This window comes from Gymnoscopelus microlampas, assembly GCF_963454915.1.
Source record: "Gymnoscopelus microlampas genome assembly, chromosome: 5".
NCBI lineage: Eukaryota > Metazoa > Chordata > Actinopteri > Myctophiformes > Myctophidae > Gymnoscopelus > Gymnoscopelus microlampas.
Genome location: NC_139942.1, coordinates 29332169 through 29355494, shown reverse-complemented (window position 1 = coordinate 29355494; position 23326 = coordinate 29332169). Strand labels below are relative to the sequence as shown.

At 40.6% G+C, this 23326-nt stretch overlaps 1 protein-coding gene across 5 annotated transcripts in view; it reads left to right on the top strand.

Annotated features, from left to right (window-relative positions):
• Positions 1 to 23326, top strand: part of LOC311044783 (sickle tail protein homolog) — a 90003-nt gene that overhangs the window by 27809 nt on the left and 38868 nt on the right. For 4 of the 5 annotated variants that reach the window (XM_084056577.1, XM_084056576.1, XM_084056575.1 and 1 more), the window contains 3 exons: positions 11723 to 11936; positions 14115 to 14313; positions 15304 to 15397. In XM_084056577.1, the coding sequence (XP_083912703.1) occupies positions 11723 to 11936; positions 14115 to 14313; positions 15304 to 15397 (507 nt within the window). Of the gene's footprint in view, positions 1 to 11722; positions 11937 to 14114; positions 14314 to 15303; positions 15398 to 20780; positions 20883 to 23326 lie in introns of those variants that run through there. The other variant, XM_084056579.1, reaches the window with a different exon arrangement.

The window sequence follows — 23326 nt, the reverse complement described above, 5'->3', positions numbered from 1 at the left end:
AAAACATCCCAGTCTACAAAAACAAACAGTGAAAACACAAATACAGTGAGAGGGCAGTGTTTCTGCAGGTACTACTCCAGTGGATTACTGGTGGTAGAGGGAAATGATTGGATTTTTTTTATTTTTTTTTTATTGTTATGTAAATATTTTATGACTTAAAGCATTGCAAATAAGCTAAAAACTGGCGGGGGAAAACATAATCTTTGAACAAATATGATAATGAAAACCACGCCCCACCTGCAAAACAAGGCTTTATGTATGTACACGCCCACTCATTGCCTCACCTCCTGCCGCACACCACTAGGGTATCTTCTTCCTTTCATTCTTTCATTCTCCTTTTTGCCACTACCCTGCTGCTTTTCATCTCGTCTCCCTCTCTTTTTCACCTCCTCACCCCACCTGTTGTCCATTTGTCTGTATTGAATAAAATCGCGTGTGTGTGTTTAGTGGGGTAGCGTGCTGCAGGAGATGGATACACGCAACCTGTGCCAGGTTCATTTCAAAGCCTTGGCGCTCTACCAAAGCTGACAGGGCGTATAATGGTCACTGCTTGGCCTCAACTTGCCATCTGACCGCTTTTAGAGATCAAAGGAACACACTGATATTCAGTATTAGGCCTGCACCACAGCCTTTATCACTGCTTGGGTTTTACTGAACGTTTTCTGGACCAGGTGTTGGAACTGGGTGTGGAAAAACAATACCACCTGTTTTTTTTTTATTGATCAAATTAACTGAACGTGGCTTGAATTTTGTTTTGGATACGTGCATGAGGTTACGATAGAGAGGTTACATGAGCTCAGGTAGTTTAGCTTAGATCTGTGCACATTGTCACGGCATTCACCCAAGCCAGGAGCAGAGCCAAAGACTCTGCCCTGTGATGTAATGAAGAAGAAGCTCAGCTTTCTGGAGTGGCTCCAGTGAGAAATGACTGGAAGGCCTGACTACAGTATGTGACAGTGCTGTGACAGTATGCAACACCACCACAGTGCTTTATTTCACTAGGGTGTCAACATTCAAGGCTGTCATCTGCTTTTCTCTTGGCACACAAGACCGGCACGACTGGCTGGCATGGCTTCGGCCATGTAAGTCTGTCTGTCCCAAATGTGACCCTGTTAGGATGTTTTGAGTGACCCGCTAGTGGGTCCCAAGTTACCTCTGGTTGAAAAACAGCAGTTAGTTTCAGTTAGTTTTTTTTGATGAGGTCACTCCAGGTTGTCTCATGTAAATTGTGTACTATATTTTTTTACATGTTCTTTTATTTAGGGAATGACTTTCGGGTATTGGTTGAACTGTCTGTGCATGTGAATTCTGTTCTACCATGCAATCGTTTTAAAAAGCAAATTCAATGGACAGTCCACCTCTTGAGTTGCTTGCACACTGCACAATTGTGGTCTTTTGATCATAAGATGTCACATTGTGCAATGTGGAAAAGGTAATATTGTGATCATCTAATGTTAGTTGAATTCAGTCTACCTGTCACCTTGTGCAACAGAATTACTGCATGACCTGCGTCAGGTGAAGTGTGCCAGGGGAAATGTTTTACCTCAAGAAAACACAACATTGTTACCTAGGCCTGACTTGGCAGAAGAGTCAGTGTTGGCAATTGTTCAAAGGGAGCTAATAATACCTGCAAAACCGTTTTTCATTAAACTGTCTGCACACAGACAGTCTGCACATAGGCCAGATAGTGATTGATTCCCATGTCATTTAACATGTGCAATCTGTAAAACTTCCCCAGTAAATCTTCTAGTAAAGATAGCCGTTTCTGTTAACACAAACAGTGAACATCCCTGTATTTGCACATGTACAGTAGTAGTAGTATTATCTGCTGTATTTGTTCTCATGTTGACAGTAGTCGTAGCACCAGCCACACTGCACGGACATGGCCCAAATGCGACATAGCCTATGACGGCGTGGAATGGCTCGTATGCGGTCATGTTTGACCGTGTCACATTGAACGACCCAAGGCGAGTACGACAAACAAGTTGGTCTAATGATACAATGTGGACATTGTGACTGGGATGAAGATGACCTTTTTTTCTTTGACCTTTGATCTTTAGGAGAGGTACAAGATAGCAGACTCAGTCAGGAATGAGAAAGCCCACTGATTTCTATGAAGAATAACTACAAATATGAACAAGCTGTTGCTTCGGTTGCCAAAGGACCTGTCAACACCACCATATTACATAATACATTCATTTATAATTGTAGTGTTGTCATGCCAGTGCTTGTTTAACAGGTTGTAAAGCTTGGGAAGTGACAGATCACACGTAGCTATGAAAATTACATGAGTGGAAACAGATTGTCCATTTGACTTCTTATCAATAGATACTGGAATCAAAGTAATCCAATATTAGCTGGGAGTAAGTGGATCAATGCTTCCTCCTGTGCCTTAGTAGTCTGCAATGGATTGTGTTTTTGTCCTACTATGAGTTCTGAAACCTGTCAATGGGGAAAAGGTCTAGGGATTTGATTTTCCATTGTTGTTTTTTTCAGGGTGTCTGTAAACGAAATCATTTGAAATGTTTTTCCTTGTATACTGTATTTCCCACATTTTTATTGCTTGTATTCTCACATCCTTGAATAGTAGTAGATGGCTCAACGGACTTTCCTAAATTGTACAGTAAACACGGAGTTGCTTTAAATTATGTGAACCAACAAGGGCATTGGCACTCAGGTCAGTGGCCCCTCAAATATACCCTTGGCACTGCGTGTAAGCAAGAATGCTATTTTGAATTTCCCATGACAGGCACCCCATGGTTTTCATTATAATTGGCATGTGGCTACTGTATGTGGTTATGCTGTCTTTAAGTGAATAGAGTGGTAAGGTGGTTGTCTGAATGCAAGGCCATTGACCATAAACTGGAATCTAATAACTGTGTTGTGTATTAAACTGACAAAGAGTAACTTCTCAGATGATAGTTTTAGCTGTTGAATGCTATTTTCAGTGTCACAATACGTGCATGCTGACAGTGTTAAAGAGTCAGTGTCACAGTCCTTTGTACTCCTAAATAATGACCATTAGGTATATTTATCTCAAATAATAACTGCTGCTGCTTGCACAAGAAGAGACTGAACAAGAAGTACTCTGCATTTATTTTCATTTTTACACCTTATGTACTGTATTGTTGTTTTTTTATTTGACATTTTCCTTTTTTCCCCTGTACGCTTATGATTATCTATTAGTTAAGTGGGAGCTTTTACACCAGTAAACTTGTATACCAGAACTCAGAATCTGGTGCTGACCATATGCTGACACTTGCTCATCAATCATTTTGCTGCGGGCAAGAGTGATCTTTCTTAAACACTTCTCCTGGGTTCACAACAAGAATCCTGGTGTAACTAAGACATTAACCCATTAAGACCGGGAATGCATCTGTCATTTTAGATTTGAACCACTTTAACCATTATTTTATACTTTGGCTATTCAAAAATAGCAGATATACAAGCTCATGAGCTTGTAGATTAGCTATTTTTGAAAAATCCTGAACATTTGTGCAGAAGCAAAGATTTGAGTTAAAAATGTTAGACATAGCAGATGAGCTTGTACTGTATATCTACTATTTTGTAATAGCCCAAAGTATAAAATAATGGTTATAGCTCAAATCTAAGATGACACAGATGCGTTCCCCGATGAATGAATGGGTTAACTAGACAAATAGCATTTTACATGCATAGATGCATCTTCACTATACATTTCCTGCTTGAAGTGCATTCATGACAACACATTATTTTGAGCATGATTCAATATTATTATCATTAAAGAACAACTTTGTTTTTTTACAACAAAGGTTTATATTTTAGCTTGTAATTAAAGTAAATAAAAGATGAGTGTTATTTTTTTTTTTCATTTACTACTTTCTATAGTTTTGGCAATTTTTGCAATCTTTTTTACAGTGGGCGGGGGAATTCTGTCCGGTAGCTAATTATGTATTTTTTACACAATAAAAAAGGTACGGTGGTCTTTGATGGCCAGATGTGAGTTATTGGGGGCTAGAAGAGCTACTGTAAATAATAATAAAGAAATCGCCGGGTTATTGTGTAAAAAAAGACATATTTAGCCACCGGACAGAATGCCCCCACCCACTGTAAAAAAGATCGCGAAAATTGCTAAATCTATAGAAAGCAGTACATTTAAATATTTTAACACTCATCTTTTATTTACTTTAATTACAATCTAAAACATAAGCCTTGGTTGTAAGAAACCAAAGTTGTCCTTTAATATCATGGATTTTATGCATCAGAGGTCTAGTCTGTTTCTACTTTCCCATTTAACAGAAAGAAACCGAAAATACACAGTGAAGACATCCTCACACATTTTAACCACACCGGGTGGTCTAGAGCAGGGGTTTTCAACAGGTGGTCCGTGGACCACTGGTGGTCTGTGAAGGTATTGCACGTGGTCCCTGACCATGCATTTAGTAATGTAGAAAGTGAAAGTGAATATTTTCTTCCATGGAACAGTGCAATAATGATCTGGTGATGATGTGTCAATGTTGTCAGTTACTGGGAGGTCGGAGCTAAGAAACTCTACAGAAAATCTCAAGAAGGAGAAGTGTATGGGAGCCGTTATTACATTATGAGTTGCTACATGTCTGATTGAGTCATCATTATTAGGAAAAGTGCCTGTACATGTGTCTGCTCACTCATACATAATTACAAAACATGAGTTGAGTGGAAGGTTGGATAAAGTAAGAGAATGTTATAAGGGTAGCTGTGGGGTAGGAATAGATCAGTGGTTCTCAACCATTTTTCTTTGCTCTGGACCACTCACATATTTTTGTTAAATAATGCCTGGGCTTGATATAGTTTGTTGCACATAGTATCGTGCAACAAATTAAATCAAGCCCTTAACAGTCATTATTTAATTGCAAGCTTTTTCTCACACACCACGCCTATTAATTCAATATATTAATATTTTCTTACATTTGATGGACTTATTAAATATTATTTTGATACAATTTACAAAGGTATTTTTGTTATTTTTACATTTATTCTACATGTTAAAATATTTTCCCATGGACCACCTGCAGGCCTAATTATGCCATGGACCACTATTAGTCCGTGGACTATTGGTTGAGAAACAGTGTGATGCAGACATGGGATGCATAGCAAGTGTTACCAAAGCACTAATCTTAGTCCATATCCCCGTCCAACACAACAGTGGTCCCCAGGTTGATTCTTAGTCACGGTGGTGGTCCCTGATTCACAATCAGTTGAAAACCCCTGGTCTAGAACACTTTGTCTATAAAGTTGTTGTTTCTCCAGAAGTGATTTAAATGATTACATTAATTCAGGTTAGTCCGAGTTAGGGCAGGTACACACTGCAGGACATTAGGTCCGATATTGCTGTCGCCGACATTTTTTGGCGCTCGCCGACAAAACCTCCCGACCTGACGCAGATCGGCCTTTGATCGGCGAGATAATGCTCTGTGTGTGTGAAAGGCTCTGCGACCCGATGTGGCCGCGATTCTCCGCTCTGCGACGGCTTTCCGACCGTTTTCAGATATCTAAATTGTTAGATATTCAGATCTGTCTGGGACAGGACAACAGACAATATCATACACTATGAACGGGGCTGCGAGCACCTTGCGAGGAGATGGGGGGGGGGGGGGGGTTGTGGAGTATTTTTCAAATCCACACAGATCTGTATGGGGGTCTATGGCACAACATGTTTTCAGAAGGGGGAGGTCTGCGCCTCTGTGGACAATTAATTATTATTATTAATTTGGGGGTCCTTGCCATGAAAATGTTTGAGAACAACTGGTTCAAACAACATTAGGAAACAAGGGCAAAAAAGCAACTACACTTTCAAGCAACTTTACAGAAAAACAATCCCAAAGTCGCTTATAATAAGCGGACATGGCAACTCTGTCATTGACCGCTTCTGCGCTCTTGACGTGCGAGCGAGAGAGAGAGAGCGAGAGAGAGAGAGAGAGAGGGGGGAGAGGGAGAGGGAGAGAGACATATCACGGGATACGTCGATTAAAATGAATTGGAATAAACACAAATGTATGTATTGGGTCTGACTCTGGAGATAGCATCCTAGTGAACTATCCTACAGTGTGTCAGCCCTTGTCGGGGATCAATCGTGTTGTGAAGACCACAACGACATTATGACAGCCGATTTCAAGAAATAAACTCCTGCAGTATGTTATGCTTAACGATCAGATGACCCCCCGACCACTTTAAGGTCCTGCAGTGTGTACCTGCCCTTAGTCAGCCCAATTCTGTAGGTCCTGGCTTACTTCATTGTAGATGTACAGTAATATCTACAAAATGGCCTGACCGGAGAACCGAATGTAACTGTGACTTATGGAGGGTTAATCAAGCTTTTAGTTAAGAAAATACTGTTGGCCATACTGATCTGTTAGTCCAGAAGGGACCTATCAGATCCATCAGACCAACTTGTCAATGGGTCTTAGATATGCCTTTATGATCCCAATGTGAGCCAAAGTATTTAGCAAATTCCTTGTGTTTTTGTGGTTGAAACCACCTACAGTATGTTACAGTACATGCAGCAGCGCTTAAAACCATAATTGGCCCTTTCATCTGAGTCTAGTAAGTCTGTCAGTCATTCATGGGATTGATGGTAAACTGTCTTCAACACTGTAATTACTGTAGCATGCTTTGAGGTGCCAGGCCTAAACACTATGTGTCTCTTTAAAGCAATTACATGCCTTTTACTGTACAGAGTAGGGTGTCGGAAATACTTAACATTGTTTTACAAATAAGAAGTCATAAAAATCTTACACTAATACACAAGTGTTTTGCATGGAGCCCTCATTTTATGGCTTGTACTGTGAAAACATGACGTTCTCTCTTCCCAGCCAGATGGTATATATGTTTTTCATTTCAAATAGTCAGTGGCTCAGATAAAAAAAATATGTTTTACTTTTTATTAGGTTTCATTGCATTAGAATGATACTGTAACTTCATTTTAGGCAATGTGTTCAGTTATTTTTTCCATTCACCGCAAGTTGATACTCTCTTGATGAGACTTGATGCTTTTCTAAAGTATTTTGGTAGATGCAGGCACGTTCTGACAAGTCTATGTTGACATTGGGCGGGTGGCTAGACAGTGGCTGTACCAAAAGGAAATCCCCATGTTTAGAAAACACAAGATAGAGTCTAGTAATAACGGCCTGACCTCCCTGTTCAATCTTTAGTTGTAAATTACTTTGTGTGCAGTTTGTGAGCTAGTGGCCTCACAAATCACAATGCATGTGTTCAGTGGCACAACCAAAACATATGTATTGTGGATGACAGGAGGGAACGTTGGTCACGGAAGAGCATAGCCAGGCATAGCAGAGACAGTTTGAATGTTTGGGTTAGTTTGCCTTGGGGCCCGATGCAGTGGAGTGTGTCAGATAGCAGCTCGGGAAGGGCCTACCCTGTCATTAACAAGTAATGACTCAGTGTTTGTTTGAGTGTGTTCTTGTATGCATTGGATGTGTCTGTGCCCTCACTTTTCCTTTGTGTGTGGGTCTGGGTACTATATTTGGACCCATATGTCAGGTCGCGAACATCAAATAAATGGTGTACAGCCACATAAGTCCCCCACCATCCCACGCTCGCACGGCACGCACACACACACACACACACACACACACACACACACACACACACACACACACACACACACACACACACACACACACACACACACACACACACACACACACACACACACACACACACCCAATACACACATGGCAGGGGCCTGATGATGTGTGGCCCCCAAATTAAATCAAAATCATCCTCCTCTGCCCTGTCAACTGGCAGGGCTCTGGGTAGCCAGTAAATCTCTGCTTCATGCTCTCTCTCTCTCTCTCTCTCTCTCTCTCTCTCTCTCTCTCTCTCTCTCTCTCTCTCTCTCTCTCTCTCTCTCTCTCTCTCTCTCTCTCTCTCTCTCTCTCTCTCTCTCTCTCTCTCTGTCTGTATAATGGTTCATGGAATTCTGGATTAATTCAGTTTCATTTGAGTAATACTTTAATGAAACTTCCTATTGATAAATATCATGAAACATTTTGAATATTATGGCGTTCACCAATCATTAAATGAAGGTTGTGGTTTTGATTGAACACACTGAGCAGTTTCAGGATGTTTGTCTGGGTTCCAACTAGTGTGTGACTTACTGTGAATAATAGGCCTGTCACAATTATTACATAATCGCCTAGTCGCAATTATTTGAGATAATCGCAATTATTTTGCATAATCGTCATGATTGTTTCCATGTTGAAAAATTGTCATATATTTTGTCACGCGTTGTAAGCTTATAGATCAGCTATTTCTGAGAAGAAAAAAAAACAGTAATTTCTTTGTATATTCAAGTTATTTGTCATAATCTGCCCTCTGCCAATTTGTGATTATAAGCCTAACAAACCAAACGGAAATTAAAATTGTCTTCATAGTTCCAATGCTCAATGCCAAAAACACAATTAAATTGTGTATCGCAATTATTTGTGTGACAATGAATCGTCAACTTAAATTTGTAATCGTGACAGCCCTAATAAGAAGTCCAGTAGTACTGAAATTGATATGTATTTGCCCGCAGACCCCTATTTGAAAACCCATCCCATAACCCAGAGGGACAGGAGCATTGCATTGGCTAGTTTTCTTATATACCATAACCTGGAGGGACAATATCGCTGTGATTATAATTTTTTTTAAATAACATAGCTGTTGTTCACCAATTTGAAAATGATTGAATCATTGTGTGTAGTTGTGCGCCTGGGTGGTGCAGGAGTAAAGTTCCTGCCCACCACCACAGAGAGAAGGGGGTTTGCATCCTCTGCAGTGCCAACGGCTTGGCCGGAAATTCCAACAAACACAATTGGGCAGTGGTGGAAGAAGCACTAAAATGTTTTAGTAAAAGTATCAATACTGCATCAATAATGCATCGCATCGCGACGCATTGTGAGCTTGTAGATCGGCTATTTTCAAATGGCCGAAATGTATATAGGGCTGTGTGGGTAAGGAATGTTTTGTAATAATAATCAAAATCTACAAAGAAACTAGTAACTAGTTTTCAAATAATTGTAGTGGAGTGAAAAGTACAATATTTGCCTTTCTGAGATGTAGTGGTAAAAAGTAGAATAAAAAATATAGAACATTGGAAATACTCCTGCAAAGTAAAAAATACCTCAAAATTACAGTACAGTACTTGAGTAAATGTACTTAGTTACTGTACACCACTGCAATTGGGCGTGTCTGAGGGAGGGAAGTCAGGTCCGGACTCCTGCAAGGTGGTCAAAGCGCCTGTTCAGTGGGGGGGGGGGGGGGGGGGGGGGGGGGTTGAATTGGGAAGAATAGTGTTCGTCTACACACCCTCCCTAACGAACCAACCAGCAGTGGTCAGCAGGGACAAAGGACTGCAGTAGGCCAGGACGTGGTAATTGGCAGAATGAATAAATACAAAAACATAATTGAGGTCCTTGGCCTGCTGTCAGCAGTACAATAGTATAAACATAGCTGCAGACAGACAGAGACACGCACACACACACACACACACACACACACACACACACACACACACACACACACACACACACACACACACACACACACACACACACACACACACACACACACACACACTTTTTCGTTGGCCCCAGACAGCCCAGCACCTTATTCCAGCTTATTACCAGAAAGCAAATGCAGTTATTTATGCGACCACTCACTGTGCAGGAAGACTTACAGTACACGGCTGACGGAACGATCCACACTTGCGATCACTAAAATAGGAGAGAGGAGGAGGGTGCTACACACACACACACACACACACACACACACACACACACACACACACACACACACACACACACACAAAGACATGACCACACAAAATCATGAACAATCACACAGTCCTTTACCGTTACTGTGTTGACAGGAACTCTTGTCAGGGGGTTCCTTTCCTGTCTGGTGTGACAGTTCTGTTAGCTGATGTGAAGACATGTGGACAGTTGTTATGTAAGGAGTCCTTGTTGGTCCCTCAGCTACTGTGAGAACTGGGAAGTTACATGTGTTCTTGCAAGGGTGCACAATTTGTGTGCTTGTGTGTGTGTACGCGCTCGCACGCAAGCTTGTGCTTTCATGTGTGTATGTGGTTGTGGGTGTGTGTTTGTATTGGTTGAAAGCTGTAATGGCAGGCTGAGTAAACAGTATGGTGTTACATGAGGTTAAACTGTGTGTGTGTGTGTGTGTGTGTGTGTGTGTGTGTGTGTGTGTGTGTGTGTGTGTGTGTGTGTGTGTGTGTGTGTGTGTGTGTGTGTGTGTGTGTGTGTGTGTGTGTGTGTGTGTGTGTGTGTGCGCGCGCGTTCACGCACACTCCGTCATCTAGGAGTATGGCCTGGATTAGAAAGACACAGTATGTTACCCACACATTGTAATTAAATGTTGTGTCAGTTTGAGCCTGTTATGATGAATGCGTCATATATTGTGTACCGTCACCAACACCTACGTATGGTAAACACTGTCACTGAGATTGTGAGGCGCATGGATGCTCTGCATTCGTCTCATCTCATCAACTTCAAGTTCCTTTCTTTTGCCCCACTGCAAAAGTAAAGTTCAATGACATTAACGTGCCAGTTTCCCTAAGACAACAGCTGGCACACATTAACATTCTTATACACACACCCTAGTTCATTGATCAGGAAACCTTGCAAAAGTGTCGCATGGATTTTCATTTTCATTTGTGGCAACAAATTAGGTCTTAAAGGAGGAGTTCACCCAAATAATTACTTATTTTCTATCAATTGCACACCATATGAAGCCTTGAATTCATGGATTTATTTTAGTTTTTGTCGCATTCCTAAGCCAATAATTTGATGCCCGGGTGTGTATCCGGTAGGAGACACAAATAATCTACTTTGTGTCTCCTACCGGATACATTAGCCGGTAGGAGACGGGAATCAAATTATTGGCTTATGAATGCCACAAAAACAAAAATAAATCCATGGATTCAAGGCTTCATGGGATGTGCAATTGATAGAAAATAAGTCATTTTTTGGGTGAACTATTCCTTTAAATGTAACTAAGTAATGCCAGTATTTTGGAAAAGGTAACTAGTAACCGATTACTCTAATTGCACAGCTAACACGTTAGGGTACTCATTAGCCAAAAAAGTATTCTGTTACAGTACCGGCTTTAATTTTAACGCCGTTACCCCCAACAATGGATTTGAATGACCCCAACTGATGCACTGAAGTTCTGATCAGCCAAACCATCTCTGAGTTAGTAGGCAACTCGGAGTTGGGCGTCTTTAAAATGTATAAAATGACTCAGATGACAGATTGACATATTCAAGTTCACAGGATAAGAATCTTAGCGTTGCTGTCGGCCATTTTTCAACCTTTTAATTTTTTTTTGCGTAAATGAATGCCTTACTTCGTCATACTAAAGTAACAAAAATAGCCGATCTACAAGCTCACATCACATAAGCGTTGTGAGCTTGTAGATCGGCTATATTTTAGGTACTAAAGGTACTAAGTAAAGTGAAAGTGGTTAAGTCTGTGGGTTTTATAAATATTGAACCAATGAGAAGTATTTACAAGAGAATCACCAAATAATAACTGCATTGGATCCATTGGAACACAAGTTTCTTTTTTTCCATTCTCTGAAAAGTAAAGTACGTTTTGGACATGGGAGGTTTCCGCCAAACAGCAACCTTATCCTGACTTATCACCTGTCATTCCAACAATGTATTCCTCCGCCCCTCTAGGTGAGGAGGCCCTCTGCCAGCCCCCCTCTTGGTGCAGGCGTCCTGGGCTTGGTGGAGCGGCAGGATCCCCTCTCTGTGGCCTCGCTGGAGTCCCTGGAAACCATGTCAGAGGGAGAGGTGCTGCCCGCTACAACCCCCTTCACCAGGGGCTCCAAAGCCCGCGCCAGCCTGCCCGTGGCTCGCTCTACCAGTCAGACCAGGGACAGGCCAATGGGTAGGTAAACACCTACAGTACACACAGTGGTGGAAAAAGTACTACATTTTTTAACTTAAGTAAAAGTGTCAATACTGAAATGTAGAAATACTCTGTTACAAGTACAATTCCGGAAATTCTAAATTTACTTGAGTAAAAGTACAAAAGTATTGGCATCAACATATACTTAAAGTGCTAAAAGTAAAAATACTGATTAGGCAGAATGTCCCATTTTTTTTCATGGGACAGTTTTCAAATGTATAAATATCTTTTGAAAATAGCAGATCTACATGGTGAGCTTGTAGATCGGCTATTTTCAAATGGCCGAAATTCATATAGGGCTGAAATGGTTAACGTATGTTTTGTAATAACTACAAAGTGTAAGTACAAATACCTCTAAAAAATTGTACTTAAGTACAGTACTTATGTAAATGTACTTAGTTACTTTCCGCCACTGCCTACACACACGTACACACACAAACTCACACACACACGCACTCACTCACACACATGCACGTGTGGACACACTGAAGACATGTAGCGAAGACATGAAACATCCTAACTCTCTTTCAGTGCCAGAGTATTTTCATAAAGTACTCCCCAGTGCCAGCAATTTTAGTTTTTTTTTTGTTTGTTATTTTGTAATTTAATTTTCAAATAGCTTGTCTATATGCAGTTTTAAACTCATACGACAGTTCTACCAGTAGAGAGCAGCAAATCGAGACATTGATAACCTTGTTGACTCGCTCGCCCCCTCCCAAACATCCCCACGTCACATCCGGTCATAAAAGGATGTGACGTTTTCGACAATTTCTGATCGGGTTAAAATACGATGTTATACACGACTACGATGACTGATTGTCACCCAGACCAAAGAGAATAGACGTGGACCTCTCTGTTCGTTTTGTATACCGTGTGAAAAACAGTGACTTTCCCTATTCTGGCCGAAAATGACCGCGGGAAAAAAATGAGTACCGGAAACGGAATCTGCGTCATGAAACCGGAACCCAATGAGTCTGAAGGAGTCATGAAGTGAAAGTGATCATGAAAAATAAACAGAATAGCGCGACCACAGTAAAAAGTAAAAACTCGGGATTTCTCGTTCTGGCAGCAAGGGTACTCGGGGAAAACTCGGGATAACTCGGGGCGTGGCACTGACAGAGTTAACCTCTATAGGACACATGCAGTACAGACACACTCTTAATCTCATAACACTAATCATGCGTCATTTTACGTCAAAATTGTCTTGTACTGTATTTGCTATCATGGATATTCAGGCATTAACAAAGATTGTTTCAATGCAGTCAACCAAGTGGCAGTAGTCCTCAGAATGTAAAACTGGCATTCGGTTTCCACTAACCCTTAAGTGGAATTATACCTAGTGATTAGTGGGAAGCAAAGTAAAACTAGGTTGGATAAGGAAGACTAATTACTTCAGGCCTGTCCAGTCAGAGATTAACCAGACATGTTTGAAGCGTGTGGCTTCTTTTAACCACATGTGTACTTTTGACTAGATTCATTTTATAGTTTATTCTTTCAGCCAAACCATCAGTGGTGGAAAAAGTACTCAAATGTTTTACTTAAGTAAAAGTGTCAATACTGCAATGTAGAAGTACTATGTTACAAGTAAAAGTCCGGAATTCAAAATGTACTTGAGTAAAAGTACAAAAGTATTGGTATCAAAATGTACTTAAAGTACCAAAAGTAAAAGTAGTACATTTTTTTAAATAATTAGGCTATTTGAAAATAGCCGATCTACAAGCTCACAACGCGTCGCGATGCGACGCGTTGTGAGCTTGTAGATCTGCTATTTTCAAATGGCCTAATTATAAAATAGGGCTAAAGTGGTTAATGTATGTTTTATAATGTAATAATGTATTAATTTATATCTGCAAAGTAACTAGTAGTAACTAAAGTCTTAAAGTAATTGTAGTGGAGTAAAAGTACAATATTTGCCTCTGAGATGTAGTGGAGTAGAAGTAAAAGTATTGAAAATTGGAAATACTCAAGTAAAGTACAAATACCTCAAAATTGTACTTAAGTACAGTACTTGAGTAAATGTACTTAGTTACTTTCCACCGCTGCAAACCATCACTTAGATTTGTTCCCGGTCACCCTGCTCACTGGTTTTTATTTACATTTTCTCATCACTCCCTTTTTTCTTCTCTCCCTCCACCTGTCATACCGTCTCTCTATCAGGTGTGTTGTACCTGCAGTATGCGGAGGACACTAAGCAGGTGGCGTTGCCCAGCGAGCTGACAGGCCTGGACACACTGAGGGCGCTGTTTGTCAGCGCCTTCCCCCACCAGCTCAGCATGAAGATGCTGGAGTCTCCCAGCGTGGCCATCTACATCAGGGACAACGGCCACAACGTCTACTATGAACTGGAAGACGCTAGGTGGGTCCTACTGAGCTTTGGAACACTGACTGAGCATACATTAACCCATTCAAACCGGGAAAGAATCTGTGTCATTTTAGATTTTTAGCTATTATGATAAAGCAGCATAAGTTTGTCAGAAAACTCTTAGGATTTAGAACAGTGGTTTATACAGAATCAGAATTAGCTTTATTGTCACATCACAGGTTTACAGAGTAAAGAAGTGGGTGAAATTCGTTCTCGTGCATAGTTCCCATCGTATTGTTATTTCCATAGAAGAAAGAAAGGGAAGAAGAAGGGGGGGGGAGAAAAAACGAATTATCTACATATTTACACATGGTACCATGAGCATAGCAGCAGATGTATACTGTGCATGTTACTACTGATTTAGAAGGCATTTGTAGAATCGGCCACAGGTCTTGGGATAACCCAGTTCACATGGCACATACTGTACACACACACACACAAGAAGAATGAAGTACAGCTAACCTTGACTGAAACCATTATTGTCTGACCTAACATGTTGACGCTGGCACTCAGAAACTATAAAATAATTGCTAGGTTACAGCTTGGGTCCAAGTTTAGTTCCTGTCAGCGTCAGCTACTGATATTCGCAAACACTGCAACAGGAAATAAACTTGTACCTCATACATATTTTGTGTGAAAAAAGTCTATTTACACTACTATGTGCTGAGCTGGCCGAATATCCCACTACTAGGCTGTATGGTCTTTACACGTGTTAACAGATAAAAGCTTCAAAGGGATTTGGCTTTCCTGACCGCATCCTTGTTATCAAGGCTATCAGATGAATGTAAACCAATTAGCCCCAAGAGGCCGTGGTTTACAGTGATTTTATAACAGCTAAGGGGCGTTGTTGCGGAAGGTGCATTGCGGAGCGGAGTGGAGCCTCTTAGCTGTGGAGGTTTTTGTTCTTGGATTGAGTTCTTTTCATGTGGTTATAGATTATAAACTGTGTCTGTTCCATTGATTTAGTTTTGTCTTGTCTTGTAGAAACATCGCCTCCCGCTCCTGTCTGAAGGTTTACCACAAAGATGCAACACACGTCTTCAACCGTCGCTCCAGACCTAGCAAGAGTGATCCAAGGGTGAGCCTCTCTCTCTCTCTCTCTCTCTCTCTCTCTCTCTCTGTGTCTCTGTCTCTGTCTATGTCTATGTCTATGTCTATGTCTATGTCTATGTCTATGTCTATGTCTATGTCTCTCTTTATCATGCTTTATATAAAAAAGATTGCCGGACCCTGGGGCCATCCTATAATGGTCAATGAGGGTAATTTCATATTACTGGGCGTGGGCGAGTTCATTCAAATCAAGTGGCATCAAGTAACCGTACAAAAAGCTTATAACAGACAAACAGAGAGCTAATTTGGTCTGACATAGAGCTAATTTGGTCTGATATAGCAATTTGTTTGTAAAATATGTAATTAGTCCCCCTTTCCTACTGTGTTTTTTTTCTTCTTAGTCTTCTTCTAATGTTACTGTAGTTGAAGGCCTGGCATGAGTAGCCAGTATTGTACCGTTTTCAGGCATCTTTACTAGGTGAGAAATAGCTGAAATGCTTAAAATTAACGTGAATGCTGAAAGGCATACATTAAAAACAATGGGCCCGATTCACTAAGCTGTTTACACCCATATTTTGAGTGTAAACAGCTTCATGGTCTTAAATGGGGGCGTGGAACAATGCAAAGAATCTTCACTGTGAACGCACCTCTGACCTTCAGGCAAAACTGTGATCCACACATATCAGGGATTTACACACGCCTTTGTGAATTGCACGACGGTTTTTGCATAGAGAAAATACACCCTCCTTTAGACATTTTATTTACACCCATATTTACACTGACATTTACGACCAGCTTAGTGAATCGGGCCTAATTGTATGTCCCGCTGCTACCACTATCTCCTATAGAGAACGTGGTCCTACAAAACTACGAGGAAAAGAAGATATAAGATCACTCTGTATCTTAAGAAGGGAGGGAGTGAATGCCCACATTGAGTACTGAGGTATTAGTTAGGCTGGAGGAAACCAACTGGAATTGAAAGAATGCTTCCACGCGCTCTGGCTCTGATGCAACGTTTATTTACCTTTGACCCTGATGACGGCATGCTGCTGTACGGCAGCATTCTTTCTTTTTTCATAAGGATCACTTTGTGACGGCTGGAAGTCTGGGGAGGCTGTCTGTCTGCTGACAATCTGACAGTGTGTCACAGATGCACAGACAGTATGAACACCAAGCCATTGATAAGAACAGATGATAAGGACATAACCCCGCACCAGAGTGTGAGAGTTGTTCAGAAAGCCCCATATAACTTAAACACTTGAACCCTCTATACTTTGCTGTATGTCAAACAGCAAAAAAAAAAAGGCTAAAATCTACAAGCTCACAACATGTCCCGTTAAGGCCAATTCATGCTTTGCTCAAACGACACATTGCACGACAAAAGCGATGTCAAATGGACAAAAATGTGTCGGACAATAATGAATGGTTGCAGACGCATCATAAAATGTTGTGTACTCTGATTGGTTGGGAAGACGAAGTAAGCTCTGTTACCACGGAGATGCGCGAGACCACATTCACTCTCTTTGTATCTAATGGTGTCAGCAAATCAAGTCTGTCTGTCTGTCTGTCTGTCTGTCTGTCTGTCTGTCTCTTCCTCTCTCTCACTATGTCAGTCTCTGTCTGTCTGTCTCTCTCTCTTTCCTTTTCTCCCCTCTCTTTCCATCAGTCTTTCTCTCTCTGCATTTCTTTCTTTGTGTTCTCCATCGACTCTATCATTTTGCTGTGTCTTGACATTCCTAAGCTGTGTGTTGAGGAATGCTGGAAGCCGGTTCTTATCAGGATTGCAGGCTTGCTGTGGTTTGGTTTTGCTCCATAATCTGATGCAGCATGTTATGGGATAAAAGGACTGTAGCATGAGTCTGTGGTGTTGAGACGTACAGAGCCTCCTAAGCTCTTGTTCTGCTGATGGAGATGTTAGACGTAGAATAGTCAATGATATATCAAGAAACACACACACACACACACACACACACACACACACACACACACACACACACACACACACACACACACACACACACCCACACCCACACACACACACACACACAGGTATAATGACACACACAGGTATAATGACACACAATGCAATGAGACTGGCAAACACAAACAGACATACAGTATGTAGAATTGCAGACAAGCACGTGAACACATACATGCGTGAGATGCGCTCGCACACACACACACACACACACACACACACACACACACACACACACACACACACACACACTCACACTCACACTCACACACACACACACACACACTCTCAAACTTCTTCTTTAGCTGTGATATAGCAGGCGTGAGGTTGGCTCCCGGTCATGGACTTACTGTAGGTTGTGGTGTGCCGTATTCGTAGCTGTGGTATTACTGCTATAAAGACCAAAACATCCACATATTGCCAAATCTTTTTTTCTTCAGACTAGCCATGTAATCTTATCCCTAGAATATCCTCAAAGCTTTCAAGGGTTACAGCTCTTGTCAGCCTTGGGATTGTGTGGGTTGACTCGAGGGAATTCATGCCTTCTGGTGCTGATTGTTTAGTTTTCTCCGGTTCTCTTCATAACGTGAGGGAATGTTATTGGGACAGTTTCAAGGTCATTAAATAATATGTAGCCTGTTGTACTAACCAAACACATGTTTTTGCAAGAAAAAAATATTTCTTTTTTTAGAAATATTGGAAAAAGTGTAGAAAAGATTTCTACCCACTGGCAACAGTTTATATAGCCATTGGGGAAGAACGTAAATGTATACAGGGTCTAGACCCAAAAGTAAATATTCTGAGTAAGTAATCTGGTCAACTCTCAATTCTGCCTGGCCTTCAAAAACAAAGGGTGAAATGGTCAACGGCCAGTAATAAACTGTAGCGGGACATGCAGTTGTCTGTGAGTCATTTAGAATCCGTTATGATCGTTGGGTTAACTCATTTAGACCGGGGGCCCATTCAAAAAATGTCTTTTCAGTTTTGTGAAAAACTTAAGTTGCAGTGGTACTCAAACTTTTTCACGTCAAGCACATGTTCCAGGGACTCCTAGAAGCAAAGATTTGAGTAAAAAAAAAATATATATATATTCAAAGATTTGCAATGTTTTTCACAATTTTTCAAACATTTCAATATTTTTGAATAGCCAAAGAAATCTAAAATGACACAGATGCTCTCCCGGCGTTTAAGCGGGTTAAAAAACACAACACAAGGCTGTCCTGTCTGTCTTTGGACTGACCAGAAAGTCTGTTTTGTGGCACTGAGACGTATTACAGCTACAGTTGTAACTCTGTTCTGGTACGGCTTCAAAAACTCACAGTTTACTAATGTAACTAGGTTTGTGGATAACAGTTTGGTACATTTTCCATGCAAAAAAAAAGAGAAATGCATAGCATACGGTACAATTGTATTTGTGAAAAACAGTATTTGTGACATACTCAACCCTTGATGAACAATGTCGATACTTTCTCCTTTTATAATTTAGGTCACTGCATGGGAAACCGTGTTTCCACCCCGGGGAGTTAAGTATGTAGGAGGAACATTTCTTCTGGCTTCTGGAGATAGTGTTCTCCAGGAGTGCTATAGAATGCAGAAAGCACAGGAAGTGGTTGCAGCATTCAACTGTAGGAGAGAGTTTTCCCTATCAATGACAGAGGCCATGCACCAATTATTTCAACAGTGTACTGATAACATGTCCCTACATGTACAGTGTACAGTATTTTTTGTCTATTAAGATGTTTATATAGTGTTGAAATCATGCTGTTAGCCATTTCTGGGAGCATTTCATGGAGGTCGTCAGGGGGTGAGTCTGATTGCGGCACATTTTGGCATGGGAAACCAAGAAGTGACTATTTCTCTCTGCAACAGGAATTAGCAAAGTGCAACAGTTAATCGGACTAATTGATCTAATGGATACACATTTTAATAAATCGCTAATCGATCATTAAAAAAAAAAATGACTGCTATTTTAGGCATAGGAGAAAAGTTTCAAAAGATGTTAAAATAATTGTGACAATGTTTCGACATGAGCCCCTATTTTCACAATTTTTGCATGACACCGTCGTGCGACAAAGTGTAAAATAACACTTAAGTGGTTGATGGCTTTTCTTTTTTATAAAAGACATTTTTAATGAATGCTGCAGTAGGTGTGTGCTGTGCTGTCCTAAAAAGAAAAATACCCAGTTTACACAGTAGCCGATCTTGACCAGCTCAGTGGCCTTGTGGTCGTTAGGGTGTCCGGTCTTTAGTATGACCCGGGTCATACCAAAGACTATAAAATGGGACCCAATTAAGGCCTCCCTGCTTGATCAAGGGTTGTATTGGGGGTAAGTCCCTGCGACATGCTACAAGTACACCCCATGTCCATGGGGTGTACTTGTACATCAAGCCGCCTCACGCTACAGAAACAGGAGACAGGCCCCTGCCCTGTGGGCCACATGGCTCAGGAACCGTTGGCTCCCGAGGCTAGTTACTTGCATTGTAGCGAAGACATCCTCACGACATGATGTAACCTGCTGTGAGCTTGTAGATTGGCTCATTTGACATTGGATACCGTCAAGCAACCTAATATAAATAAATCAGGTATATTAAACCGTGCTGGTTCATGGTCATAGAATGCATTTAGTGCCATGCTACTGCTGCTGTTCACACCCTAGTGAGATTCAAAATGCTGCAAACCCATGTTGTCTTTGTACAAGTGGGTGTGTTCGTTGTGACACAGCTGAGATGGATTACTCCTGTACAAATCCACATATACCTTATGGGCAAATGTGTAACTCCACAGAGCTACTGCAGAGGTTGCTTGGGGGTGTGCACAGAGTAGACTTTACGTTATGCGGTATGAGCAAATATTTGTGTTATTGGGCATATTATATGTGCTGTCACCAAACTGAATATCTGAACTGGAAAAAAAAGAAGATTGCTATGACGTTTGTTCTAAAGTCTTGTGAAAGATAGATCCTGTGGAAGGTGCTCTTTCTTTTATATTGAAGAGTGCCTTGGCTTCTTTTTCTTTTTGATTTGAACTTGTTTATTGTATTTCTGGAGGTTGCTGCTCCGGAACCACAGAGGAGAATATACAATAATGGTGAAAATGTTGCACCAAGAGGAAAGGACAGGGAAGCAGAAGTCAAAACTAATTATTCTAAATCCTAATGATATTATGAACAAACAATGGTGGCGTGGCACATTTTTGTGTCAACACATCAACTTGACTTGATAGCTTGGCTTCCTGGCGCAACAGGTCAAACCGTTTTGTCTGTCGGGGATTTAACAATACATGAAAAAAGCTTTAAACATGCATGTTGTGATGACTAATGAAACCCCAGGCAGTTAGTTATGTGTCATGACTCGCTGAGTGGCTTTACGTACAACTTGGAACCGTGTTGATAAAGCAGAGAGGGAGAGGGCCGTGCCGACGCCCTTCTGAATCAAAGCGTTGAGATCCTAAAGAGTTCTCCCGCTCGCATAAGCACACAGTCACACACTTTCCCTCTCTGACGTCTGCAGTGCTTCTGAACGTGTTCATGGCCAGGTGAGTCTATAAGACAGTGGTGGTTCCCAAAACAGAAATCACATGTTTGACCGGGATCCAAAATAGTGAAAATAGCAGATCTACAAGCTCGCAACGCGTCGCACTGCGTTGCAAGCTTGAAGATCTGCTATTTTCACTACTTATTAAGTATTTGTTTTCTAATTTAGGGAATTTCTTTTATTTATTTTTATTCATGAAATTGTTTTTTGAAAAATGTTTGAATTTGTTTTCAATTCATGAAACTTTTGATTTTTTTGTGGAAATCTTTAGAAAATATTTTTAAATAATAATAATTAATGTCAACATTTAGGAAATAAAAACTGAAGGGATATTCACTCGCACCCCATGAAAATGGATCCGCGACCCACAAATGGGTCCCGACCCACTGTTTGGGAAGCAGTGGTCTAAGGCATTTTGAGAGGTGAAGAAAAACAAAGGTGGTCGCTTGCACCGCATGCATTTTTGCAGCGCTGTTTTTGCACAGCTGTAGAGAATAGATGCAGAATGGATACGATACGTTTTGCAGTACCGCAGAAATGGGTACTTAAAAGATAAGATAATAATTAAACAAGGTGATATTTGAATATAACTGGAAGATTCTCAAAGTACAGAAGGCATACAGGTATGTGTGTGCAACAGCATTAGCAAATGTGTGCAGAGTTTGTGCAGAACTCCACTACATCTCGGAGACAAATATGTTTTACTTTTTTACTAGTTACTTTGCAGATTTAGATTAGTATTACACAACATACATTAACCACTTCAGCCCTATTTACACTTTGGCTGTTTGAAAATAGTCTACATAGCTTGTAATAGTCTACAAGCTCACTTGTAGATCTGCTATTTTCAAAAGATTTGTATGCGTTACCTGAAAACTCGTGAAATGTGACATTTCATGCATAATGAGTACTTTTACTTTTGGTACTTCAAGTATATTTTGATGCCAATACTTTTGTACTTTTACTCAAGAATTGATGCTTTTACTTACAGTAAGTAAAAAAGTGAGTACTACTACCACCACTGGATGTACGGTATGCATGAATTTATGGAGAGCGTAAGCATTATGTCAACAAGCCATATGGACAGACTGTGGAAAGCTGCGCTTTGCTTGAATGCATGCATGCATGCAGAATCTAGATGTATATCAGGCAAGACAGGCAGTAGAGTTGTGTATGTACAAGATCAGCCTTTGTGAAACACTATTTTGGTTGGAATAGACTTCTTGCTGCTGCTGCTGCACTGTGGAAATGGCAAGGGATACTGTAGCTACACACAGTTTGTGTCAGTTTGTTGCCCCAAAGTACTTAACAAAGGGTATTCTAAGGGTCATGTCAGTGATTGCAGCTTTGCACCGCACACATAATGTTTTCAATAATGCATTCTTTCGATGTGCATTAGCAAAACATGGAATTGAGGCCTGAGGTTAGGAAAACTACAGTGTTTGCTGTCCCAAACTTGTAAAGAAAAAAGACACTTCCTGACTTTTGAAGGATTTGCAAAGAAAGCAGGAAAGAAAGAAAGAAAGAACGAAAGTATTTACTACACTGTGACTGCTCACTCAACTATTCTACAAAGACCTTAGTGTTTGCAGAGTGGGTGTGTGTGTTATGAGATTTATAAGATAAAGAAAAGATAAGATAAACCTTTACTGATCCCTGGGCGGAAATGCAGGTGTCATAGCAGCAACAGCAGTGAGAGTGAAACACAGGAGAGGTACAGAGTAAGAGTAAGAGCCTTTATTCCAGTTATCTTTACACGCAGGTGGCTGTGTTGTCTTGGTAAAAAAAAAGAAGAGAAGAAAGCAAGAACAAAAAAGCCTTGTTATTCTCAGCAAGTGTTTTTCTTTTTCTTCTTTTTTTTTTTTTTTTTTTTACAAACAGTCACCACTCTGATATACTGCATAGTACATAGTATATTAGAGTACAGGGATTAAATCACAAACACCTTTGTCCCTTGGCCTGCTATATGCACAAACACATACGTACGCACACAGACACATGTAAATAATATATTATTATAATGTTTCTATGTTTATATTTCAGTGTACACTTTGTTTGAATATTCTGTTTCCCACATTCGTGTCTGATATAATGCAGTTAAACAAAATATTGACAGTATTTATTTTTATTTATCTTATTTGGGACCATCTTTTGACACTATAAACAATCTAAAAGAAGAACTAATTAAAGCATGACCCTGTTTATTAGATGAAATGCTTCATAGTCAGGTGTGAAATAGAATAAGCATTTTATTTCAAAGCGTACAATGTGTTGAACCCTTTGTTTTTGGACACCATTGAGCCACTGCCACAGAGCATGTTACACTCACCACTATGATATTCTATTTGACGTGTATCCGTGATGCTCTCTTGTCCTTTATTTTCTTATTACTGTTTGTTTTCATACCAACACTCTCCCATGCTAGAAGACTTTCACAGTTTGCCT